Below are 23,456 nucleotides of genomic sequence, written 5' to 3'. Positions count from 1 at the left end.
AACTTAAACTAAAAGTCAACAGAAATGTATTAATTAACTATTATAATAATATTGTTAACCAGTAACTATATCATCTCTTTCAAAGAATACCATTTATTTGTACAGAAAGAGAACATTCTTTTTGAGTGATATAATTCTGCTGTATGCAATTTTTTTGCTGGCTCTCTTTTTATCATAGGATTATTTTGTACTGTGAAGCATGGGTGAATGGCTAAATTATATTAACTACTGTAGAATTCCAAAGCTTTGTTTCATAGGGTTGAGAACAAATAACCGAGCAAAGTATGTGCAGGCTAAGTAGCAGCCTTCCTCTAGGCAATATAGTTATGTTATGTAAAGAGTATATACAGTATTTTTGGTGTACAAGGAATCGAGGTTGGGGGGGGCTTGTCCCTCTCTCCTAGACATTTTATTGGCCATGGACTTGCAACTCCTGTCCAGAAGCTGGTTTATGAATGGGCACATCTCCAAACATGTATATTGGAATTGGATGCGAGCACGATCTGGCTGCAACATCTGTCACTCTACTGATCTCCAGGGTTGATCTGACTGATATGGCTGGTTATAGGCAGGTGTCTCCTTCCTGCTTCACCGCTCTATGTGCATCCCACCCGAAGCTGCACACACAGTGCAAGAGGACAGTAATCCCAAACAGGAGTGTACTTTTCAGTACACTCTTGGAATTTTGCTTGAATTGTTCTAACCGACCTGATACCAAAGCTTCAGGTAGGTAGCCGTGTTGGTCTGACGCAGTTGAAATAAAAATTAATTTTTTAAAAAATTTTATCCAGTAGCACCTTATAGACCAACTAAGTTTGTTCTGGTATAAGCTTTGGTGTGCATGCACACTTCTTGAAGTTGGTCTATAAGGTGCTACTAGACATTTTTTTAAAAATGTAAATTTTTTATTTCGATACCAAAGGGTTTGACTTGGCAACACATTCAAATAATTTTGTTGTTTAGTCATTTAGTCGTGTCCGACTCTTCGTGACCCCATGGACCAGAGCACACCAGGCACCCCTGTCTTCCACTGCCTCCCACAGCTCGGTCAGACTCATGTTTGTCGCTTCAAGCACACTGTCCAACCATCTCATCCTCTGTCGTCCCCTTCTCCTTGTGCCCTCCATCTTTCCCAACATCAGGGTCTTTTCCAGGGAGTCTTCTCTTCTCGTGAGGTGGCCAAAGTATTGGAGCCTCAGCTTCCTTCCAGTGAGCACCCAGGGCTAATTTCCTTAAGAATGGGTGTGCTTGATCTTCTTGCAGTCCATGGGACTCTCAAGAGTCTCCTCCAGCACCATAATTCAAAAGCATCAATTCTTCGGCGATCAGCCTTCTTTATGGTCCAGCTCTCACTTCCATACATTACTACTGGGAAAACCATGGCTTTAACTATACGGACCTTTGTTGGCAAGGTGATGTCTCTGCTTTTTAATATGCTGTCTAGGTTTTCCATCGCCTTTCTCCCAAGGAGCAGGCGTCTTTTAATTTCGTGGCTGCTGTCACCATCTGCAGTGATCATGGAGCCCAAGAAAGTAAAATCTCTCACTGCCTCCATTTCTTCCCCTTCTATTTGCCAGGAGGTGATGGGACCAGTGGCCATGATCTTCGTTTTTTTGATGTTGAGCTTCAGACCATATTTTGCGCTGTCCTCTTTCACCCTCATTAAAAGGTTCTTTAATTCCTCCTCACTTTCCGCCATCAAGGTTGTGTCATCTGCATATCTGAGGTTGTTGATATTTCTTCCAGCAATCTTAATTCCAGCTTGGGATTCATCCAGCTTTCGCATGATGAATTCTGCATATAAGTTAAATAAGCAGGGAGACAGTATACAGCCTTGCCGTACTCCTTTCCCAATTTCAATTTATGTTGCTCTAAATAATTTTAGAGCAACATAAAAGCAGTTTGCTTTTATTTTTGTGAATGCATGTAAAAAAAAAATTGATTGGGATTCACAGATCTTACTTCCTGTATGTAACTAAGATGACAGACCCAACAAACTAAAGTCTGTGAATTCTTGCTTAGAGGAATTCAATATAAGATGGAACTTTATTTCAAACAGAAGAAGAGCAAAATGTTCTTTTTACATGACTCCTTCAGGGTCAAGGTTCAAAATTATGGCCTGTCATTTACAGGTAGGAACCAGTGATAGAGTACCTGTTTTGCATGCAGAAAGTGCCAAGTTACCGTAAGTCCTTGGCATTTCCAGTTACAAGGAGCACTAGCAGATGATGTGAAATACTTCTGACTCACTTTGAGGAGTGGCTGCCAGTCAGGGTAGACAATGTTGGACTAGATGGACAAATACTCTGACCTCATATATGGCACCTTCTTATGTTACTATGATGTTATTAGATAAACATACCCAGGGTACAAACTATGTGCACCTCCCATTATTTCTGCATGGTGCAGAGGCATTTTTTAAACTGCCACTTTCCTTGGAAAATACATGGTAGCAAGATTTCCCCAATTACATTCCATGCATTAAGAAAATCACACCCATGCCAATGATCAACGGCCCGAGTCTTATGCGTGTGCGTGTACAAAATGACAGTGAGAAGTGACTCCTGTAAGGGCTGCCAAGTAGACTGTTGGTAAAATAAAATAAAAATAAAATAAAAAGGGGGGTAGTTCTGGACGTATAGTGGCTCTTTTATACAGACATAGTGCACATACGGAATAAGCAGCATAGATAACTCTGAGACTTGCAGTTTTGTAATGCTTAAGCCTTAATACATTCTGTGAAGGTTGTCATGCTTGTCTGTTACAGCAAACACACACCTAAAAACTTGCGCAGTAGCTTGCTGACGTTAAGCAGAGATGTCAGCTCTGGGTCTCCCCAATCTAAGACCAGGGGCGTACCCAGGGGTTGGTTAGGTTGGCCCCCGCTCAGGGTGCAGGCTCCCCCCCCCCCGCAAAAATCATGTTTCTTCACTTTGGCTCAGAGCAGCCAAACTATCCATGTACTCCCCAGGTACTCCTCTGATGCTTTGGTCAGCCAGGCAAGAAGCACAGGCTCCTCTGGGCACCTTGGCGGAGGAATCTGGTCACTGGCGCGGCCCACTGCAGCAGCCCTGCATGGGGCCCTCCCCAATCACCACCAGTGCTGTTTTGAGTTTATGATCCATAGGAGCCAACTCCTAGGGGCCAAGGTAACGTCAGCACCCCCACTAAAACAACTGAGGGGCCAGGGCCTCCCAAAGTTGATGAGCATTGCCACTGAAATGTTGTGTGCGCTGTGTCATGTGCTCAGTTATGTGGGACAGTGCTTATCTGCCCCTATTTTATGCAAGCTGGCACCCCTGTCCTGATCCATGGTCTCTCCTGGGTTTTGAGGTGCTGGTACAGCTCCTTGCCAAAGAAGGGGGGAGCACAGATACATCTCCTTACCAAGGGATGTACCCAAGAGATGAGGGGGGTCTCTGATACAGAGGGTGCAAGGGAGCCAAGGTATGCTTCTGTCAAAAACCTGCTGGCTATCCGTTGCCATGCCCTTGCCCTAACAGTTTAATGATAGCCTTCAAAAACATTCCTCTCGCGGAACATAATTCAACAGCATTTTATAAGCTTTAATACTCCCCTCATGAAACATAACAGAGCAGCATTTTTCAAAAGGAACTTTATTGCAGGCTGCTGACTGGGGCGACAACTTGAATATATTATGGGGGGGGACAGGTAAGCCCTGCGCCACATATTCGATCACAAGAGGCATGCACACCATTTGAATGGCAATGACCAGTGCCGGATTTACGTATAAGCTAAACAAGCTATAACTTAGAGCCCCACTCTCTTGGGGCCCCCAAAAATTTTTACCTGGATGTACCTTTCCAAAATATAAGATAAAAAACAAATGAAATAAAACCTACATACAGCAACAGTGTTTTGTGTTGTGTACGCTCCTATTATGTAAGTATGCCCGCTAGCCTGTTCCCTAAAATATCACTGGTTTGCTCATTTCTATATATAGGGTGTGCACATTCTGCATGGACAGGCTGTAACAATTACTTTGATAAAATACATATTTTGTTATGTGCAAATGGCTTTAGATACCTATTAGAGCCATAAATTACCATACAGCATATAAAATCAGCGACAATTTGTTGTTGACTAAGGACAGCTGGACATATAAAGAGCCCCATTACCTTCAGTAGCTTAGGGCCTCATCAAACCTAAATCCGGCCCTGGCAATGGCCATCAACTGGGGGGAGGGGCGGCCCCCTCAAATATTTTATTGGAGCGAAGGGACCCCTGGGCACCTTGGAGTTGCTGACCAATGACGGCAGATAGACACTTAAAAAGAGAGAAAGAAAAACTGGCTCTTTGCTGCTCTCAAAGACCGAGCAACTGCAACAAACAAGCTTGCACGTGGAAATAATCTCGGTCGCTTGGTTTTCATGAACTCGGGGCCTCGAGCCCTGCAGGAAGGTGGGAGAGGGCTGCTACAGAACGCGCTGAATTGCTGGCTACTGGCTGCCTTGAAGCAACTAGTTGCTGGCTGACCGGAGGCCGGTGAGGGGCGGGGGCGAGGGGAGGCAAGTTATAAATGGCGGGAAGGCGGCCAGGAAGGGAAGCCAGCAAGAGAACAAGGAGGCGGAGGCGCAGACGCGAAAGAGCATGAACGCGGCTGTGTGGCTGTTGCTGAGCGTGGGGCTGAACTTCGGCAGTTCTGAGGGAGAAGCTCGGCAGGTAAGCGGGGCTTCAAAGCCCCTTTGTTCTTTCTCCGCCGTGCGCTGCGGGTTGCAGCTGCCGCCCTCCCCGCGTGAGGCACCTCGGGGAAGCCTGCAGCGCAGCCCCTGTCGGGTTTCTGCCTGTAATAACTTAGCTCTTGTCTACCCAAGGTTGCAACCTCTTTTTCGAAACGGTAGCAGGGATGGGAGCGAAATGTTCGCGCCGCGCAGCAGGGTCGTGCTACCGAGTCTCCTTTTCCCAGAGAGATTCTACCTAAATGTTAGGAGTAACACTAATGCGGTAGGAAAGGTAAAAAGGTAAAGGACCCCTGGACGGCTAAGTCCAGTCAAAGGTGACTGTGGGGTGCGGCGCTCACAGTGGTCCCTTTTTGGAAACTCTGGGATGCCAGTAGGACCATCATGCGAAGCATCATGCGAAGATGCTTTCAGACGAGAGTCAGACTACCGGTCCAACTAGCATTGCTTGCAGCGGGAAGGGCGCTTGGGGTCTTTTTCAGTCCAGAGTTTTTACAGGACCGACCTGGCGGGAACTAAACCTGGGACCTCATCTTCTGCACTCCAACATCTTGTTTTTTTATATATATAAATATTTATTAGATTTTCCAATTTTATACAAACACAAAAAGAAAAAAAGAAAAAAAAGAAAAATATTAAGAACAAGTCAATTTCAGTAACAATTTTTCAATAACATGTTTCTTTGACTTCCTCATACCTCCCCTTCTTGTTTTCTAGTTCAACTTGTTAATCCAGCAAATCCTAATCTCTTAACATTCCTTTTAAAATAATGCCTTATTTTCCACTCAACTTTTTAAATTTAATGACTTAAACAATTTTAATCCCTATTATCTTTATCATAACAGCTAGAGACCACAAAAGTTCAATCCAACATCTTTTCAGAGTTCATTAATTTTTGTAGTATTTCTGTAAATAGTCCTTAAATTTCTTCCAATCTTCTTCTGCCGACTCTTCTCCCTGGTCGCGGATTCTGCCAGTCATTTCTGCCAGTCCCATACAGTCAATCAACTTCATCTGCCATTCTTCCAGAGTGGGTAGATCTTGAGTCTTCCAGTGCTTTGCTATAAGTATTCTTGCTGCCGTTGTAGCATACATAAAAAAGTTCTGTCCTTCTTTGGCACCAAATGGCCAACTATGCCCAAGAGAAAAGCCTCTGGTTTTTTCAAGAAGGTATACTTAAATACCTTTTTCATTTCATTATAAATCATTTCCCTGCACTCCAACATCTTGAATACAGACACGGGGATGTGTGTAAACAAACTCATATCGCTGTGCATTTTTGTGCCCTGCAGTTTTGTGCTGCTGCCTCACGCCGATACCGATCGTTTTTGTGGTTTTTATTTAAAGGTTTCAATTGTACCTTTAACTTTAAATGTTTTATCTTTGTAATCCATCCACTTTTTGATGATGGACAGACTGTAAATGCAAGGAATAAATTAAACCATTTCTCTTAAAAATAATAATTAGGAGTGAAATATACGGTTGAAATGTTTTAAGTAGATGGATAGTCAACTAAAAGTTTAATTGGTTAGGTTAGAGTATCGGATTTCTTTTAAAAATGGTAATACAAGCTCAGCAATCCCTGCATTTAAACTCTGTAGGAAGGACAATGTAGGACTTTCTGATGTGGAGATGAGTGCCACTTTGTATGCCCCCAAAAAGCATTGAGTCCAGCTAGCTAGAAATCCCAAAAGTGGCAGATTTCTCCCCAGAATCGTTGTGACTAGTGATACTGGGCCCCAAAAGTAGTTTAGTATTGGGAGATCTTGAGGTGAAGAATGAATGCTGAGCCTGTGTCAGTACTTATTTTCAAAATCATTGGATTTATTAATTCCTACTTTACCTCTGAAGTGCACTTTTCCATTGTCTCCCAGGACAGACGGATGCCAACACACTTTGGTTGTGATCATTGTTTGCTAAATACATTTTTTTAATCCCAGTAGTGAGAGCTTTGTAGGAGGGGTGATTGTTAGCTTCATAAAATCCACATTTACATGTGAAATTCATGCGTCTATACAACTGGAATTTTATTTTATTAGGACAAAGTAGCATTTTGGGGTTTTTTTTGCTTTACTTCTCAGTGACTGCTTCCAGACTTTGGAACTCTCTCCCTGTAGATGTTAGACTGGCTTCCTCCTTGTTATTTTTCTGGCTGCTGAAGATTTCTTGTTCTGACAGATTTATGGGAACTGACTGTTTTTAATTGAATGGGTGCTGCCATGCTGTTTTAATTATATCAGTGTTTTTTAATTGTTTCCTCCTATGTTTTTAACTGCCCTTATTTTTATCTGTAAACCGTGGCAAGGAATAATAATAATAATAATAATAATATAATAATAATAATAAGAAGAAGAAATCTTCTCATTTTCTTTTAATCCTGACTTTCTTTTTATTACAGTCCATTGAGTGTTACGAAGAAAATGGTATGTATAAATAAAACATGTATTTTAAGATTTTAATTTATCAGTGCAATCCTATTGTATGTTGGATATTGCTGCAAGATTTAACCTATAGATCAATTGGTTATGGCCAATTTTGATCAATTGATATCAAAATTGCAAGTTAAGAATGTACTTCAGGTTCTTTTTAAAGACTTTTTTATTTCCGCAACAAATATTGAAAAATAAAATATATCTTTTCAGCAGTGAGTGGCAACTTCTGTGTATTAGATTATGACTGAGTTTTTCCTTTAGTGTCTCAAAAATAATCTTTAGTTTTAATTGTGATTAAAGGGCAGGTGATTCATGAGTCACTGTGGTATAATAGATGGAGTGCTGGACCCTAATCTATCTGATTATCCGTCGGGGACTGGGGGGGTGGGGAAGGATAATGAATGGGGTGGAGGGGAGCACTGTTAGGGTCTGTAATTAAAATCCAAGCACATAAACTTAACATTTGAAATAAATGTATCAGAATTGGATCATGTGTACAGTTTAGGGGTTCTTGGTTTCTTATGTAAAGAGATCATTCAAATCATGGAAAAAAATCAGATAGAGGAAGTTCTGTCCCTACCCTAGTCAACAGTCAGCAAGGATTCAGGCCCTGCTTCTGGTGGCAATGCATGTTAGAATGGTGATTGGAAATGTGTTGCTGTTAACCAGACCCAGTGTAACTTCTTCAGCAAAGCTGCATCCCTATGGAAGATTTTCAGCATTTATACTGACTTAAAGAAGCCGAGAGTTTTCTAAAAACCTAGAGGAGAAACTAATAGGGGCCTTTTGGCAGAGTTACATTTTATGTATTAGACACAAGCCATTTCCTACCGAAACACCTCAATTGTCTGGCACACACAACTCTCGTGGAACAACTTATCAGAAGCAATTATGCAGTATTTCCATTCAACCTGATCTTGGTTTGTGCTGCTTCTTGGAATGAATGAAGTGGCGTTTCATCCCTGGTTGTTCCCAGACAGAATAATTACGCTTTAGTGTTCTTTTCCACCACTGCATAGAATTTTATGCTCTGAAATAATTTGCCTTCTGTTTGCTAATGTGAATGCTTTAATAAATATATCAATGGGAGGTTTAGAAGAACTTCTTGACACATGCAATTAAAAAGCAAAGTTCTGCATCAAAGCAGAGCTGGGCAAAATTACAAAAATATATAAATAGCTTAATTTAATTAAAATCTTACTAATTAAAGTTAAATTTAATTAATGGTCATATTGTGAAGCATTTCTTACTTTCTTTTTTACTGTGTTGTCATACAGCCAGAGGGCACTTGTGGAAAGGGTGAAGGGCCACTAACACTGATTGATATCATTTGTAGTAAATAATGTCATTGTAGAGTTGGAAAGTATCCCAAGGGTCATTTAGTCCAAACCCCTGCAGTGCAGGAATCAAAGCTAAAGAAACCCAGACAGATGGCCACCCAGCATCCATTGAAAGAGACAATCATAGCATTTAACAATGTTATCCATTGAATTGGTGTGGGATACTAAGCTGTCAGTCAAGTCCAACATTCTGAGAGGACTAACTGCCTCTATGTGGCAGGCAGTTTTGTCAGTTGGTTGGTCGGTTAGTTGCTGCTACGAGCGTTAACTGGTAACTGCTCGGATGCAGTCTTCTCATGACTCACTATTATCTAGTACAGTGGTACCTCAGGTTACAGACGCTTCAGGTTACAGACTCTGCTAACCCAGAAATAGTACCTCGGGTTAAGAACTTTGCTTCAGGGTGAGAACAGAAATTGCACGACGGCGGCGCGGCAGCAGCAGGAGGCCCCATTAGCTAAAGTGGTAGCTTTAAAAACAGTTAAGAACAGTTTCAGGTTAAGAATGGACCTCTAGAACGAATTAAGTTCTTAACCCGAGGTACCACTGTATATAGTTTATCTGTTATGTAACCTAAGCCTGCCTTCAGGAACAACTCTGTAAACCTGAATGAATCTGATAGTAAAGTAGTTTGTGTTAGTATGATTCAGATTCATGTGCGTTTTCTTTAAGAGGGACAGAAAGGGATTATCAACCAGGAAGGTATAATTATTGATAGGACTCAAGCGAGTTGGCAACCCGCTTGTTGCTGCAGAAACTCAAACAGGGGATCGTTTAAACTCTGCTAAATTATATATATGTTCCCGCAATTGGAAGGCACTACACATAAATGGTTGTGGAGTAGTAATGATGGAGTTCTTGCTACCCTCACTTTCGTATTATTCAGTCCAGTTCATTATGTCATGGTTTAAAATTCCAGAATTTAACTAGAAAGCCTGCTCTGGAAGCCAGTGAGCCCACCAAATTCTCGTAAGCACCTACAGTGTCATAGCCAGCAGGAAAGCAGTGAAAACAGCTGAACAGTGCAGTGATTTGGCACTTTATATATTCATATTGTTTCATTCACTGCTTTCTTTTAAAATTATTCCTGCCACTTATTCCTAGGTTTGTGCGTGGGGGTAAATCCATAAGAAAATGTAGTAGCCAGCAGAATATGTGCGCTCCCGTGCCACTGGGATAAGTTGCTTTTGTTTTGCTTACACACCTGAATTTTACCCCCAATGGCCATTAGCTGGAAAATAATTTCATGATATTCCATGTTTTGATGTTATGTCTTTTTCTGGGTCCTGGCCAGTACTATGAATCCTGAATGCTAAGTGATACTAACTATTAAAAATTCTGGACAACTGTCGGGATATAGCAGTGTTTATTTTAAAATAGGTAATCCTTTAGGTTGCACTGATCTCTGATTCTTTGTCTTTCCGAGGGCCTTCTATTGAGCTGCTGAAGGAGCACGAATTTGTACCATCAGATATTTCTGGCCTCGATGCAAAGATCATTGAGAGGCGGGGAAAGTGCAACTTTAATATAACCTGGAGCCTTGGTGTAGATGGTAGGTCTCGTAGTTAGTGCAACAGACTGATTATGAAACTCATACTTTATAAACTCTTATTCATTTATAAAATTGGATAGAGGCCGTCTTTTTTATTCTTGTTGTTGTTTAGTCGTGTCCGACTTTTCATGACCCCATGGACCAGAGCACGCCAGGCACTCCTGTCTTCCACTGCCTCCTGGAGTTTGGTCAAACTCATGCTGGTAGCTTCAAGAACACTGTCCAACAATCTCATCCTCTGTCGTCCCCTTCTCCTTGTGCCCTCAATCTTTCCCAACACCAGGGTCTTTTCCAGGGAATCTTCTCTTCTCATGAGATAGCCAATGTATCGGAGCCTCAGCTTCAGGATTTGTCCTTCCAGTGAGCACTCAGAGCTGATTTCCTTCAGAATGGATAGTGTAGCCCACACCAAATCTTGCACTCAAGTTTGAAGTGTAACATATATTTACATACATCAAGAGTACCAGTCCATCCTGCTTTGATTTGGCCCTTTCAGCTCTGACTTCTGCTAGCAATAGAACCAGGGGCTCCATTTCAGTTTGGTGGGGAGGAGGAATATTCAGAGTAAGGTTGTTTCCACTTACATAAATGCAATGCAACAAAAGAATCTATGTAGAGTGCTTTAAGAGCCTCTGCGGTTGGTGCTTTCTTTGCATTCCTAATTACACAGCAATTTCACCATCACCTATCACTTAGGAACATAAGAAGCTGCCTATTACTGAGTCAGACCATTGGGTCCACCTAGCCCAGTACTGTCCACGTTAGTAGTGGTTCTCCTCGTTTTCAGGTGGGACTTTCCCTACCTGAAGATAACGGGGATTGAGCCCAGGACCTTGTGATGCAAGAGAGGTGCTGTACCACTGAGCCACAGCCTTTCTCCTAAAATAGGGAGTACGGTCAAACCTCAGTTGTTGAACGTAATCCATTCTGGAAGCCTTTTGGCTTCCGAAATGTTCGACAATCGAGGCACAGCTTCCGATTGCTTGCAGGAGTTTTCTGCACTCAAGCAGAAGCTGTGTCGGACATTCGGCTTCTGAAAAAAGTTCGAAAACTGGAGCATATACTTCTGGGTTTTCGGTGTTTGGGAGCCAAAACGTTCCAAAACGGAGGCATTCAGGATCCAAGGTTTGACTGTACATGTATGCCTGGTGTGTATACCTAAGTTCACTTAATTATTAACTGTAAACCTGTGTGGGAAAACCCAGTAAAACTGATCAGATATGTGAGAAATAATCACACATACAGTACGAGAAAGAGAAGGATTGACCACAACAAGGTCACTTTCCCCTAGCCTTGTTTTGCATAATACTGATTTGATTATTTATCTTAGATTAATGGTTTGGTGTGGGTGGGTGTTGAAATCTTAAACTCACACCCCAGTTCCTTATTTCCCTGCTCTCTTCCTCCTCAGTTCCCCGGCATCTAGCCGATAAGCACATACAAAAATACTTTTATGTCCTTTGTGAACACACAACTGGCATACACATGTTTACCACCATTTAAAGCATGCAGATACACGTGGTAGAAACTGGAACAAAACATAATGGTGGGCAGAGATGTCACTCTGTGAAGCAGCTTTGTGTGAATTTGGAGAGGCACTAACTGCATATTTACTTGGAGCAGGGGTTGGGATGTTGGCTGAACCATAACTCCCATCATCCTTGACTATTGCCCATGCTGGGCTGAAACTGATGATAGTTGGGAGGCAAACAATATCTAAAGAGCCAGTGCCCCACCCCTGATTTAGGACATTAATATATACTTGTTTGTTTGCTGTAACCAGAATTTGCACAATGGTTCCTGAGATTAAGAAGGAGGTTTTTGTCTGTTTGGAGACAACTGGGTGCCACTTTGAATCAAGACAGCAGACTGAATCTTTCAAAACTGCAGTGATTTTATTTTATTTTATTTTTTTATAAATTTTATTTTCAATGCAAAATTACAACAAAAATTACAAACATTGATTCCAAAATAAAACTATACAAACAAGAAACAAAAACAGAACACAAAAGAAAGAAATAAAAAAACAAAAAAGCATAAATAAAACCATATCTTCATTCTAATCTAGTCATTACATACATATACATATATTGACTTCCTTCCTTTGTTCTAAGACCTCAAAAATTTTACTTTTTCTAAATTGTTGTGTCTAATGTAGATTACTTCTATCTTTATACTTTTTACACCAAATTTCTTTTTCTTTAACCCTGCAAAGCATCATTCATTACATACCAATATGCTTACCCCAGAACAAGTTTTTTCATATACTCTTTAGCACATCCCCATTCTTTTAATAATTTCTGGTCCGATTGTCCCCTTATGAATGCTTGCCAGATTTATACATTCACAAAATTTAATTTGCCATTCTTTCATTGATGGAATTTTTCTCCCTTTCCAATTTTTTGCTATAAGCATCTTGGCAGCTGTCGTTGCATAAAGGAATACTTTCCTTTGATTGTCAGGAATATCATTTGTGATTATACCTAAAAGGAATGCCTCCGGTTTTTTACTGAAAGATATTTTAAACATCTTTTTGATTTCTTCATATATTTCATTCCAAAATTGTTTAATAGGTCGGCATTCCCACTGCAGTGATTTTAATTGCTGATTTCAAAACCTCAGATTTTTTTTTGGGGGGGGGGGTATATTAGAATTCCAGAGCAATGCCTAGTAAACAGCTAGTATTTCTATAACACTTCGAACACAAATAAGATAACGCGAGTTTTTTGTTTGTTCTCTTTCCAGGCAGCATTATATTCCTGAAAGCCTCCAAGATATGTTTGCAGAAGGAAGGAAGTCGAAGCTGTATTAGATGTGATTATACAGAAAGGTTTCAAAACCAAACCATGCTCAGTGGTGAAAAAGTAAGAAAACGATTTTGTATTGTGCTGCTGTGGGGCAATGGGGAAGAATGTGAATTCATTTTAATTTATCTAAGGATTTACAGCCAGAAAGCTAGATAAGAGCCCACAAACCGATATGGTTATGGAACAGGCAGAGAATTAAACACTGCAAACGTTTACAAGATTGCAGGAATGAAAGAAGCTTGAAGGCTATTGCAGCACAACTCCCTGCACTGAAACACAGAATCTTAACACATTTTAGCAAATCTGTCCATATGGTTCAGATAGCTATCCTCTAAGAGCACATACAGGCATGATGGTTGACATATAATGTTAGCCATACTCCTGGTAGTCTTATTTAAATCAATGGACTTAAGCCTTCTGTGAGTATGGCTTAGTTCATGGGTAGGCAAACAAAGGCCTGGGGGCCGGATGGGGCCCAGTCACCTTCTCAATCCAGCCTGTGGACGGTTCAGGAATCAGCGTGTTTTTACATGAGTAGAATGTGTCCTTTTATTTAAAATGCATCTCTGGGTTATTTGTGGGGCATAGGAATGCATTCACCTTCCCCCCAAAATAGTCTGGCCCCCCCCACAAGTCTGAGGCACAGTGGACGGCCCCCTGCTGAAAAAGTTTGCTGACTCTTGACTTAGTTGGTTATCATCCGTTTATCTCTTTGGTACTTAATTCAGCCAGACCCACACCCCAACAAAACACATGCTTCTGTGGCTTATATTTTAAAATTTTACTTTTGGTTTGTTAGTGTTGACGATCCACTGACTTACTGGTCTGATGGAACAACAACAACATACATGTCAAGGTTACTTTGTAGAGGCTAGCTTGGGATCTGACATTATTTATTTTTATTTATTTATTATTTATAAAAAGGGTGGAGTACAATAATCAGGGGGTTGTCCAAATATGTTATTGGACTATTGGATAGGATAGGTCACACTTTGGATTTTGTGATTTTGTTAAGCCGGAAGATTGTGTTTTGTTGTGGATGATTTTTCTTTGATTCCCATCCTCCTTGCAGCAGCTTTATCCCACTGTAGGAAGGAGGCAGGGAGGATAAGAATAGTATACCAATGAATACTGATGTATCCAAATATATTCCTGGGAACCCTTTGGAAGCTTCTGGTTGCTATAGCTGGTGCTCCTGTTTGTTATATCCTGATCAGTCTGTCGGATGCAGAAATGAGTTGGGCCAATTGTAAGCCAGACAAGAAACTGGTATTATTTAAGGCCGCAAAATTTCATTCTGAAAAGTGTATGTATACGTGTATGAATTGTGTTTTCATCAGTTCTAAGTAGCCACTCGCCTTTTTTTTTTTTTTTTTTACAATATCAAGATGGCCAAAGCATCTTTTTCTGATTTAAGCAACCAGTCTTCTGCCCCTGTAATTTTGGTATTTTTCCATCCAGGTGAGATGAAATTTGCAGTTGTTTAACTTTGGCATTCAGACAGATAAGGAAAATGGTCCTCATTTTATAAAACAAAAGTGTGCATCCTTATACGCTTCAGTACTCTGCTGTTTGTGACTGCTGATTGTTGCATCCTGATTAAATGGCTTACAGTCTTATCTGAGCCATCCCTTCATTTTGGCACAAGACATTTCAAACATGCTGGAACCATTCCAATAATTGCTTTTGAATGAATAAGTAATGGGGGGTATGCCCCCAAACTAAGCTTTGGGCTCCCCAAAATACCGTGACACAATCAAGTGACCATCTCCTATTGAGATGCTCAAGCATATTGTCCATCCTGATGCTTCATTTTAGCTCCAGTTTCACTAAGCCTTCCTATACTACCAGGAGAATGTCTGGTTCGTTACTTCATTTGGGTACATTGTCACTTGTGGAAAATGGAGAAAGAAAGCTGTATTCATTTTTGTTTTGCTTATGTTCTAGCACAGGTGTGGGCAACCTAAGGACCATGGGCCACAAGTGGCCCATGGGGGTCATTTAACCAACCCACAAGCCTCCCCCACACACTTGGAGAGTCCCCACACACTGTGCTAAAGCGGTACAGCGTGGTGTGGGGACTCACTTCCGTGGTGCCAGAAATCGCGTTTGCACAGACGCAGACGCTGGAAATTGCGGCTGCACGCACGATCCGGCCCAGTGAACCAGCCCAGGCAAGGTAAACCTTGCCGAGCCCTGTTCTAGCATCTTCGTTTTTTGTTCCAAAAATATGCTCAAATATGAATATATTATGATCTTCAAACTTGTCTTATTTCAGTGGCAATTCTACTATATTGGATTTCCAGTAGATGAAAATAATGAATACCACATTGAAGTTTTCAACCTACCACCACCAAATCCAGGTCTTGATCCTCCTAAAAAACACATAAAACGATTTTCTCCAGGTAATTGAACAAATGTGATCTTAAATATTTTCACATGAAAATACCTGCTGTAAGTTTAGTTTGATGGGCTTTTCAGTCTATCTTCAAATTAAACGAACAGCTATTAAAAGGAGAACCATAAACTGTTTTCAGTTTATCCAAATCATAATATTTTCATTCATTAATATGATATATATGTGTGTATTGTGCACACACCCCCCTTTGAACAAGTAATGGATCCAGCTAAGTTTTCTCTGACACAGGAAGCTTTTCTGGCTCCAATGCAATGTGTAAATGCAACCAACATGGATGCACAATAAATACATGAATTATCCAATTAATGAGATCAGCCAAGGCATGCTGCTAATTAATTATCCATGTGATGGCAAACCCAGCTGTGTAATGTGTAAAACGAACCTTTCTCTGACATTTTAAAATATTTTGTTAACTAAAGTGAGCCTAACCATTGAAAATATATTTATTTCAAGATTGGGAGACTGAAACATTTTAAAAGAAAAGGAAAATAGGAAACTGCCTTATACCAAGCAGACAACTGGGCCATCTAGTGCCGTGCTCTCTATGTTAACTGGCAGCAGCTCAGCAGTATCAAACAAGAGCCTTACCCAGCCCTGCTTAGAGATGCCAGGAGCTTGAATTGTTGCCTCTGCAAAGTAGATGTTCTGCTACTTAGCTACAGTGCTTCCCCCTTATCACTACTACAATTACACACAACCTTAAACAGAGTGATATGAGAATTCTTTTACTGACAAAGCTCATCGAGCTACAAAGCAATTGTAAGATACTTCTGCAGTATTTGTTAAAGCTACTGCAGTTGCTATGATAGGTAAAGGTAAAGGTACCCCTGACCATTAGGTCCAGGCATGGACGACTCTGGGGTTGCATTCTCATCTTGCTCTATAGGCTGAGGGAGCTGGTGTTTGTCCGCAGACAGCTTCCGGGTCATGTGGCCAGCGTGACTAAGCCGCTTCTGGCAAACCAGAGCAGCGCACGGAAACGCCGTTTACCTTCCCGCCGGAGTGGTACCTATTTATCTACTTGCACTTTGACATGCTTTCGAACTGCTAGGTGGGCAGGAGCTGGGACCAAACAATGGGAGCTCACCCCGTCGTGGGGATTTGAACCGCCAACCTGATCGGCAAGCCCTAGGATCTGTGGTTTAGACCACAGTGCCACCTGTGTCCCAGTTGCCATGATAGGATTCCTTAACATCTGTTTTCCAGGTGAACCAACAGTTTAGTATTTGATATTTAGGTTCCATTCTGAAAAGATTTTGTGCAAATGAGATTCTTCAGTTAATATGCTGTATCTTGATATAAAAAGTTTGCCCAGTTTCTAATTATAAAAACTCTTTATTTAAATTCAGGTTGTAAAGACAGTGTGTTAAAATACTGTAAAACCTGCATAGAGAAAGGTAAGTGCAAACTATTCATTAGTGATGTTGAAAAGTATTTTCATTCCAAATAAAAAGAGGGTTTCAAATACAGTGGTACCACTGGTTACGTACTTAATTCAGTCTGGAGGTCCGTTCTTAACCTGAAACTGTTCTTAACCTGAAGCACCACTAATGGGGCCTCCAGCTGACACCACGCCACCGGAGCACGATTTCTGTTCTCATCCTGAAGCAAAGTTCTTAACCCAAGGTACTATTTCTGGGTTAGCGGAGTCTGTAACCTGAAGCATATGTAACCCGAGGTACCACTGTAATGGGTTGTATCCAATGAAGACGTCTTGTTCAAGCAAGGGGAGAAAGAGCAATTTAACCTAGTAGTTACCAGAGCATCAATTACAGTAGTTAGGCTATCCGTGGGATACAATATGTAGAAAGCAGAATGCAGTAGTGGTGGGAGGAGTGGCTCAGGGCTATTTGATCATTATTCAAAACAGGTGCTTCCCACCTTTCCACCCCATTACCTCTGCAAGGTGGTTGGCCATCTGAAGTAAAGCACTTGAAACATCAGTGCTACAGTACATCAGTTCTTTAACTGAAAATGTAGGATTTTTGTATGTTTAGTGCTGATTGGGTATGGTGCCTTAGCAGCAATTGTGCACCTGCTTTTTACGGCTGAGTGGCCATTATGTCATCTTTCAGATGCTGCGCTACCGCTTTCCTCATCCCTGATCATTGGCCACAATGGTTGGGCCTCATGGGAGTTGGGTGTCCAACAACATAGGAAGGCCACCACCATGTAGGATAACCCTACTTTAAGGACTACTGAAATTTCAATAGAAATTTTTTTGGCATAAGATTTTATCAGACACTTCTCTATTTCACAGGAAGCTTGTGGGTCCCAAATATAACAGTATGCCACAAGAAGTCAGAAGTGGTAGTGAACTTTACAGCAAGTCCCTTTTGTTCCAAATATGTAATCCGCCTTCATGAGCCTGATCCATCAGGTGACCTGTATGATCATATCGTGGTTACCAAGGTAGGTGAAGAGAGTAACAAGCATTAGTGCAAATTTACTGCTTTTAAGAAAAATAGTCAAGAATTTTACAAAGCAAAAAGAAGAAGAATCCAAAGGGCTCTGTACAAATATGTATTTGCTTTTTTGAAGCTGTAAGTAATAATTAGGCATATAATTTTTATCTTGTTTTTTCTTTGGATTAGGGGAATGATACTAGAATTTCTGAAAAAATATTGTTGACTGATCAAAGCAACAGAACCTTTAAAGAGGTAAAATCTAACTTCAGCTTAAAAGGAAAAAAACAAATCTATTGTGAGTTCTAGACACTGTTTCTAATTATCGTTCTGCATGTGCTTTCTCATACTACTGCTTAAATCTAATAAAACATATTTTCAGACCTTTTTCCATATTAAAGGGCTAACTGTACGTTATACTCAAATACATGTTTGTTTAAGAGAGACCCAATCCCATTTTTTTTATTTTGAAACAATAATATGCTTTTGGAGAGGGGATTTAGGATTCAAACTACCTGTGGCATTTGTCATGCAGTCCCCTGCTACTGGTGACAATGAATCCTAGAACCCTCCCCCCCCTCACCTACAGCACAGTTCAGATGTTAGGATTACTATGACCAGTAAGTCACACTTGAAATAAGTCACACTGAATATAATGTGATTGACTTCTGAGTAAACATGTATAGGATTATACTGTGCTAAGCCTTTTTGTGTCAAGTTTGAAAAAGAAAACAAATATTTTTAGGAAATACTGAGTTGTATCCGAAGGTCCCCTTCCTCAGCTGGAGTAAGATTACTTTAGTCAGAGGGTCAGAGCCTTTGGATATAGTCCTTAGTTTCAGATTTGAATTTTATTTTATGTACTACAATAAGAAATTGGAGGGGCCAATCAGGGATACAAGGTTGTTAAGAAAAATAAAAAGAATATTTTTGTGAGCACATAATTTAGCTGCATTGTGGGTTTATTTTAAATCTTCCAGCTAATTCCTCGTTTTCCACTATGCGAAGGTCATTGCCCAAGACACGCAGAGCATCAGGAGCTGTGTACTGAAGAACCTGCAGATGGTTAGCTGAAACCTGCTGAATTTCACTTCAGTGTAGGCAACAGTAAGCTGGTGTAGTGGTTGGGCTTTATCAGAAGGACGAAAGAGGCAGAGGGGGAATATGAAGGAAAAATTGGAATAGATGAAGCAGTGGAAGGAAGAGGGACTCGTTTTTTTAATCTTGGCCAAATCTTTTTTTTCTCCAGTGATTTCCCCCTCAAATGTATCTCTCTTAGGGGAAATTATCTGTTCCTGCCTTTGTTAAGCCTTAGAACATTGCTTCTACAGTTTACTTTCTAACTTTTCTTAGTGATGTCCAACTGAGCTACTTTTTAAAAGAGCTTTTGTGGATGTAGAAAAGCCAATTTTAGCTTTTTTATATATACTAGGCCTTTGCTTTACTAGGTTATTCACAACTTGTTTCTTATGCAACTGACAATTCTTTTTCTCTTCTAGTCTCAACAGATTTTGTAGGCAATTACATAATTATTTGTTGCCTACTTGCTTCCTTATTTCTGATAGTATGCATGGTTGCTGCTCTACTGTATTACAAGAGGAAGTATGGTAAGTTTTTGTCTTTCCTCAGAGAAAGCCATAAGGCTTTTTTTTTTTTAAGAAACACTTCGTTTCCTTAGACTCAGTCACTCACACATGCCAATTTTCCTACACTAAAATAATATGCAAGTGTGCACTTTGTGTGAAGGATGGTGTATGTGTTTTGTTTTGCTGTGACTACACGGGCTGCAAAGCTGATGTACTTCTGTAAGCAGTTTGAGGGAGAGACAAAGCTCTTGAGTGTATATGAGATGACAAATTTTCTTGCTTGAAGAGAGCCTTTTCTTCTTCCTTGGCATCTTCCCTCAAGGGGAGGGTAGAAGGGAAAGCTGACTGAGGTTTTATGTGTTGACCTTTCCTTTGCCGTCATTCCCTTGTATCCAGTACAGAGGGAAATAGGAGATTAGAACATTTGGGAGTAGTACTGTAGATTCCAGCGTATTAGGTGACTGGCGTATTAGACGACCCCCAACTTTTCCTGTTAAAATCTAGAGTTTGGGATATACTCACTGTATAAGACTACCCCCACCTGCAGCCAACTAGCAGCAGCCTGAGGCGAGGCGAGCGAGCCCTGATCGGCCATCCAGCAAAGCGGCGGGCTGTGCTTACTGGCTGGTAGTTCTGGCAATTATGGGGATGCCCAGCTCCTTGGAGCCCCAGCTGAAGCCACGCACCACCTCACCACGGGAAGGGGAGGCTGCAGTTGCTGCTGCTTCGGGATAGCTTCCTGCTATCCAGCGGTCCCCATGGTGGCAGGGCGAGCGAGCGAGAGGGCAAGGGCTTGGAACGGGGTGGGTGGGAAGAGTCGCCGCCGGTTCTTTTCTCGAACCCGCAGCCGCTGCCTGGCTGCCTCCTGCGCAGCCGTCGCCACCTGCCACAACCATACCCGGCATATAAGGCTTTGGATATTTTCTGGGGTTCAAAAGTCGCCTTATACACCGGAATCTACAGTAACTCGACTTTCAGGCAGCATGGCTCTCCAACATCTAATTAAATTGTTTCACCAATAAAACTAGTTTACAACCAACGGCATAGAAAGGTGGAATATTAATTCCATGATATTCACCACAGTATTGCATTCATTTTTGAATATCTACTTTGGATCATGTTAGCTTTAAAGTCATTGAACAAGTTTTTGAACCAGGCATACACAACTTGTAACCCACTAAGTTAGATGTAAGTGATCATATGTGTATTGTAGCCTGGCAGATATTTCACAACTAGTTATATCCAGTCCAGTGCTATTCAGGTAACAAAGCCATGTTTATTGAAGTAGCAAAGTAAGCTTCATTGTGACTTACTCTTTAATATGTGAGTAAGGTTAGGATTTAACCGTAGGGCAACAGAACTCAATTCTGAGTTGATATACATAGGCAGTGGCAGAGATTCATGCTCTGGCACCAGGGGGTGGAGAGCAGGCAGGGGCGGGGCTGGCATGCCCGTAGGGGTGTGGTGTGCGTCCTGGGGGCGTGGTGTGCAGGAGGGGCGGCAGCCGCGATGGCACCTCGCTGGGATCACGCTGCTGGGGGCGGTGCATTCCCCCCCCCCCCGCTAGTGTGCATAGGACTGAAATACATGTCTGGCACTTGTTGGCAAATACTGTAGCAAATATTTGGGAGGCTCAGGGATGAAACATTTCTGATTAGGATTGGGAAAATAATGAATTCCCAAATTTATGGAATATATATAATTTGAGGGATGGCAGACAGGAACGTGTTATCAACTACTGGCTTCCATTTTCTCTACAAAAAGCAGGAGCAGGTCGGATATTAACAAACCTTTTCCCTCCTGGTATTAATGTATATGGTGTAGTTTCTTTATGTTTAGTATTTTGTATATATTAGACAAGTGTATTTTAAAACAAATCTTTCTGCTTTGTAAGTTCAAGTAAACGAATGCTATTTTTAAAGGCACTTAAGAATGAACTTTGCTTGCTCTAAAAGGTTGTATTTAACAGTTTGTGGGTTTTACTTTTGTTAACAGGTGCAGGCAGAAACTGGGCTCTTTCTCCACTAATGCAACACATACCTGCTACAATCCTTGTTGTATATTCCCAAGAAGTATGTTTTCAGCATACCGTCCTTGCTTTTGCTGAATTTCTACATGAATGCTGTCATAGTAATGTCATTATAGATGCATGGCAAAAACTGAGAATTGCTGAAATGGGACCAGTACAGTGGCTTGCAACTCAGAAAGAAATTGCTGACAAAATTATTTTTCTCAGTCCAAACAATGCAAATCCTGCATGTGATTCGACTTGCAGAACAACTGTAGACAGCCACAGTGGGAACTCTGAATGTATGTTCAAGTTTGCATTTAACCTTTTTTGCAGTGACTGGAAAAACCAGTCTTCTCTCCATAAATACATGGTGGTTTCTTTCAGTGAAAAGAATCTAACAAACAGTCTCCCGAGTCCTTTGAATATTTGTCCAAAGTATGTCCTAATGAAGGATATTGATTCCTTTTGTAGAGACCTTTCAGAGCACAAAGTATAGTGAAGGTACAAAGTTAGTGTCAGATCTCTTTGATTTTAATAATTGCATTCTGCTTTTCCAATGATATAGAGCTCAAAGCAGCACACAATAACTAGCATAAAGAATAACATTACAATTACTATAATCAGTGCTTTTCTTCTAGGAAAAAAAAGTTGCCGGCACTGCATACCTTTGAGCCTGAAAAAAAGCACTGACTATAATCATCTCACGTAGTTCAGATGGTGCAGAAGACTCCAGTGGTCGTCAAGGCTACACCCTAAAGCCCAGTAGGATCCCTGTTGGGCATTTTATAAAATTTATTGACCTTGGAAACACTCCCCCATTTGCCCCCTCAGGGCTTTGGAGTCAAAGATGCAGCTCTCTAGGCAGAAACAATTGGTTCTTTCCAAATCTACCTGCTTCATGCCGGGAGCATGGGGAGAAGGGAGCAGGGAAGTCCCCAGGCCTCAGGACTTCATCTCTTTCTGAGGGGGAAGGTGCCAAACATCCTCTGCAGAAGCTGTCCTGGAACCCTTTAGTACCCCCACTTCTAGAGCTCATCCTATTTTGCTTCTGAAGCCGATGTGTCCAAATGTTCCACAGAATAAAATTCTGAAACTTTTAATTTCCTCACCACCTAGCTGAGCTTGCTCCTGCTTCTGGGAGACAGGGAAGGGAGTGTGACATAAGTTGCAAGGAAAATCCCTCAAACTTTATTAACTGTTAACCAAAGAAGAGACCATTTGAGATTCCACATAATCACAACCTGACACACACGAGACTCATGGTTTCAGCCCATTCTGCAATTTTTATACAATACGGCAGTCAGTGACCTACTACTGGACCTTCGGCCTTGAGACGAGATGACAAGAAAAGAGATTCACTATGACTGTTAGTAGATTGTTGCATCACTCCTGGGTGATTTTATCAATTGGGAAACTGAAGTCCTGTTCGTGTCTGTCTCTTGTTCTGGACATTAGTCACCCTGGTACTGTTGGGAATTCCATTCCACCCTTGCTGCAGATATATGGGATTATTACATGTCACATGTCTGTTTACATTCCAGCACAGATGGCTGGAGTCCCATGAGCGGAACATCCGCTCTGTATTGCGTTTTTTCTCTCTCCGAGAAGAACGACAAGGAGAGAGGCCATGTTTTTCTTTGTCCTGATTTATGTATAATAAATGCATAGTATAGTACAGTATCCACGCCTCGAGCCTGATCTGTTGTGTGTTTACACTGCTGAGCAAATGTGTGCTCCTGCTAAATAGCTTGAGTCGCAGATGCAAGTCGGAGGATGACTGATGGGTCTCCACAGTGGCAAGTCTGAGAAGGGAGACGCTCTGGCTGGAGCCTGTCCAGCTGGGTTTTCACCCCACGGTTCTGACAGGTACCTCTCATCTGGGGACTCAACAGTGCCTGCTCAATAACCTTTAGAAGCCTCTGGCTGTATGAACACATGCTATTTTTTATCAGCTTTGCTGTCACCTTTCCTCACTCATCCCATTTTAAAGTGGAGGAGGAGAAGTCAACAGAGGCAAGAAAGAAGTGAGCAAATGATGAGTAGGGGAAGAATTAAGTTCTGAGAGAAAATGCTGAAGAGGAATAGCTGAAAAATTGGTCTGATCCTGGAGGAGGCAAGAAAGGAACTGAAAAGTGAGCTAAACAAATCATATGACTGCCTGTTCTGGACAGTAGATGGAGACAACCCCTAGCTGTATACCTCCC

General features: G+C 41.4%; 1 protein-coding gene and 1 long non-coding RNA gene across 3 annotated transcripts in view; both read left to right on the top strand.

The window, feature by feature from the left end:
* The window catches only part of LOC310757702, a 139,861-nt gene that overhangs the window by 7,482 nt on the left and 108,923 nt on the right, over nt 1-23,456 (top strand). The window lies entirely within an intron of this gene.
* IL17RB (interleukin 17 receptor B) lies at nt 4,528-22,930 on the top strand. 2 transcript variants are annotated; one of them, XM_083603084.1, is made up of 11 exons: nt 4,528-4,683; nt 7,099-7,123; nt 9,899-10,024; nt 12,770-12,888; nt 15,110-15,236; nt 16,600-16,647; nt 17,511-17,662; nt 17,845-17,910; nt 18,636-18,720; nt 19,155-19,262; nt 21,237-22,930. In XM_083603084.1, the coding sequence occupies exons 1-11, from the start codon at nt 4,612-4,614 to the stop codon at nt 21,746-21,748; spliced, it is 1,440 nt and encodes a 479-aa protein (XP_083459210.1). In that variant the 5' UTR covers nt 4,528-4,611; the 3' UTR covers nt 21,749-22,930. The 2 variants fall into 2 exon arrangements, with proteins under 2 accessions (XP_083459210.1, XP_083459211.1); XM_083603085.1 differs by lacking the exons at nt 4,528-4,683; nt 7,099-7,123 and adding an exon at nt 8,741-8,819.

Source organism: Podarcis filfolensis, assembly GCF_964270895.1.
Source record: "Podarcis filfolensis genome assembly, chromosome: 2".
In the NCBI taxonomy this organism is placed as follows: Eukaryota; Metazoa; Chordata; class Lepidosauria; order Squamata; family Lacertidae; genus Podarcis; species Podarcis filfolensis.
The sequence above is the reverse complement of the archived record's forward strand: the minus strand, read 5'-3'. Positions and strand labels throughout refer to the sequence as shown.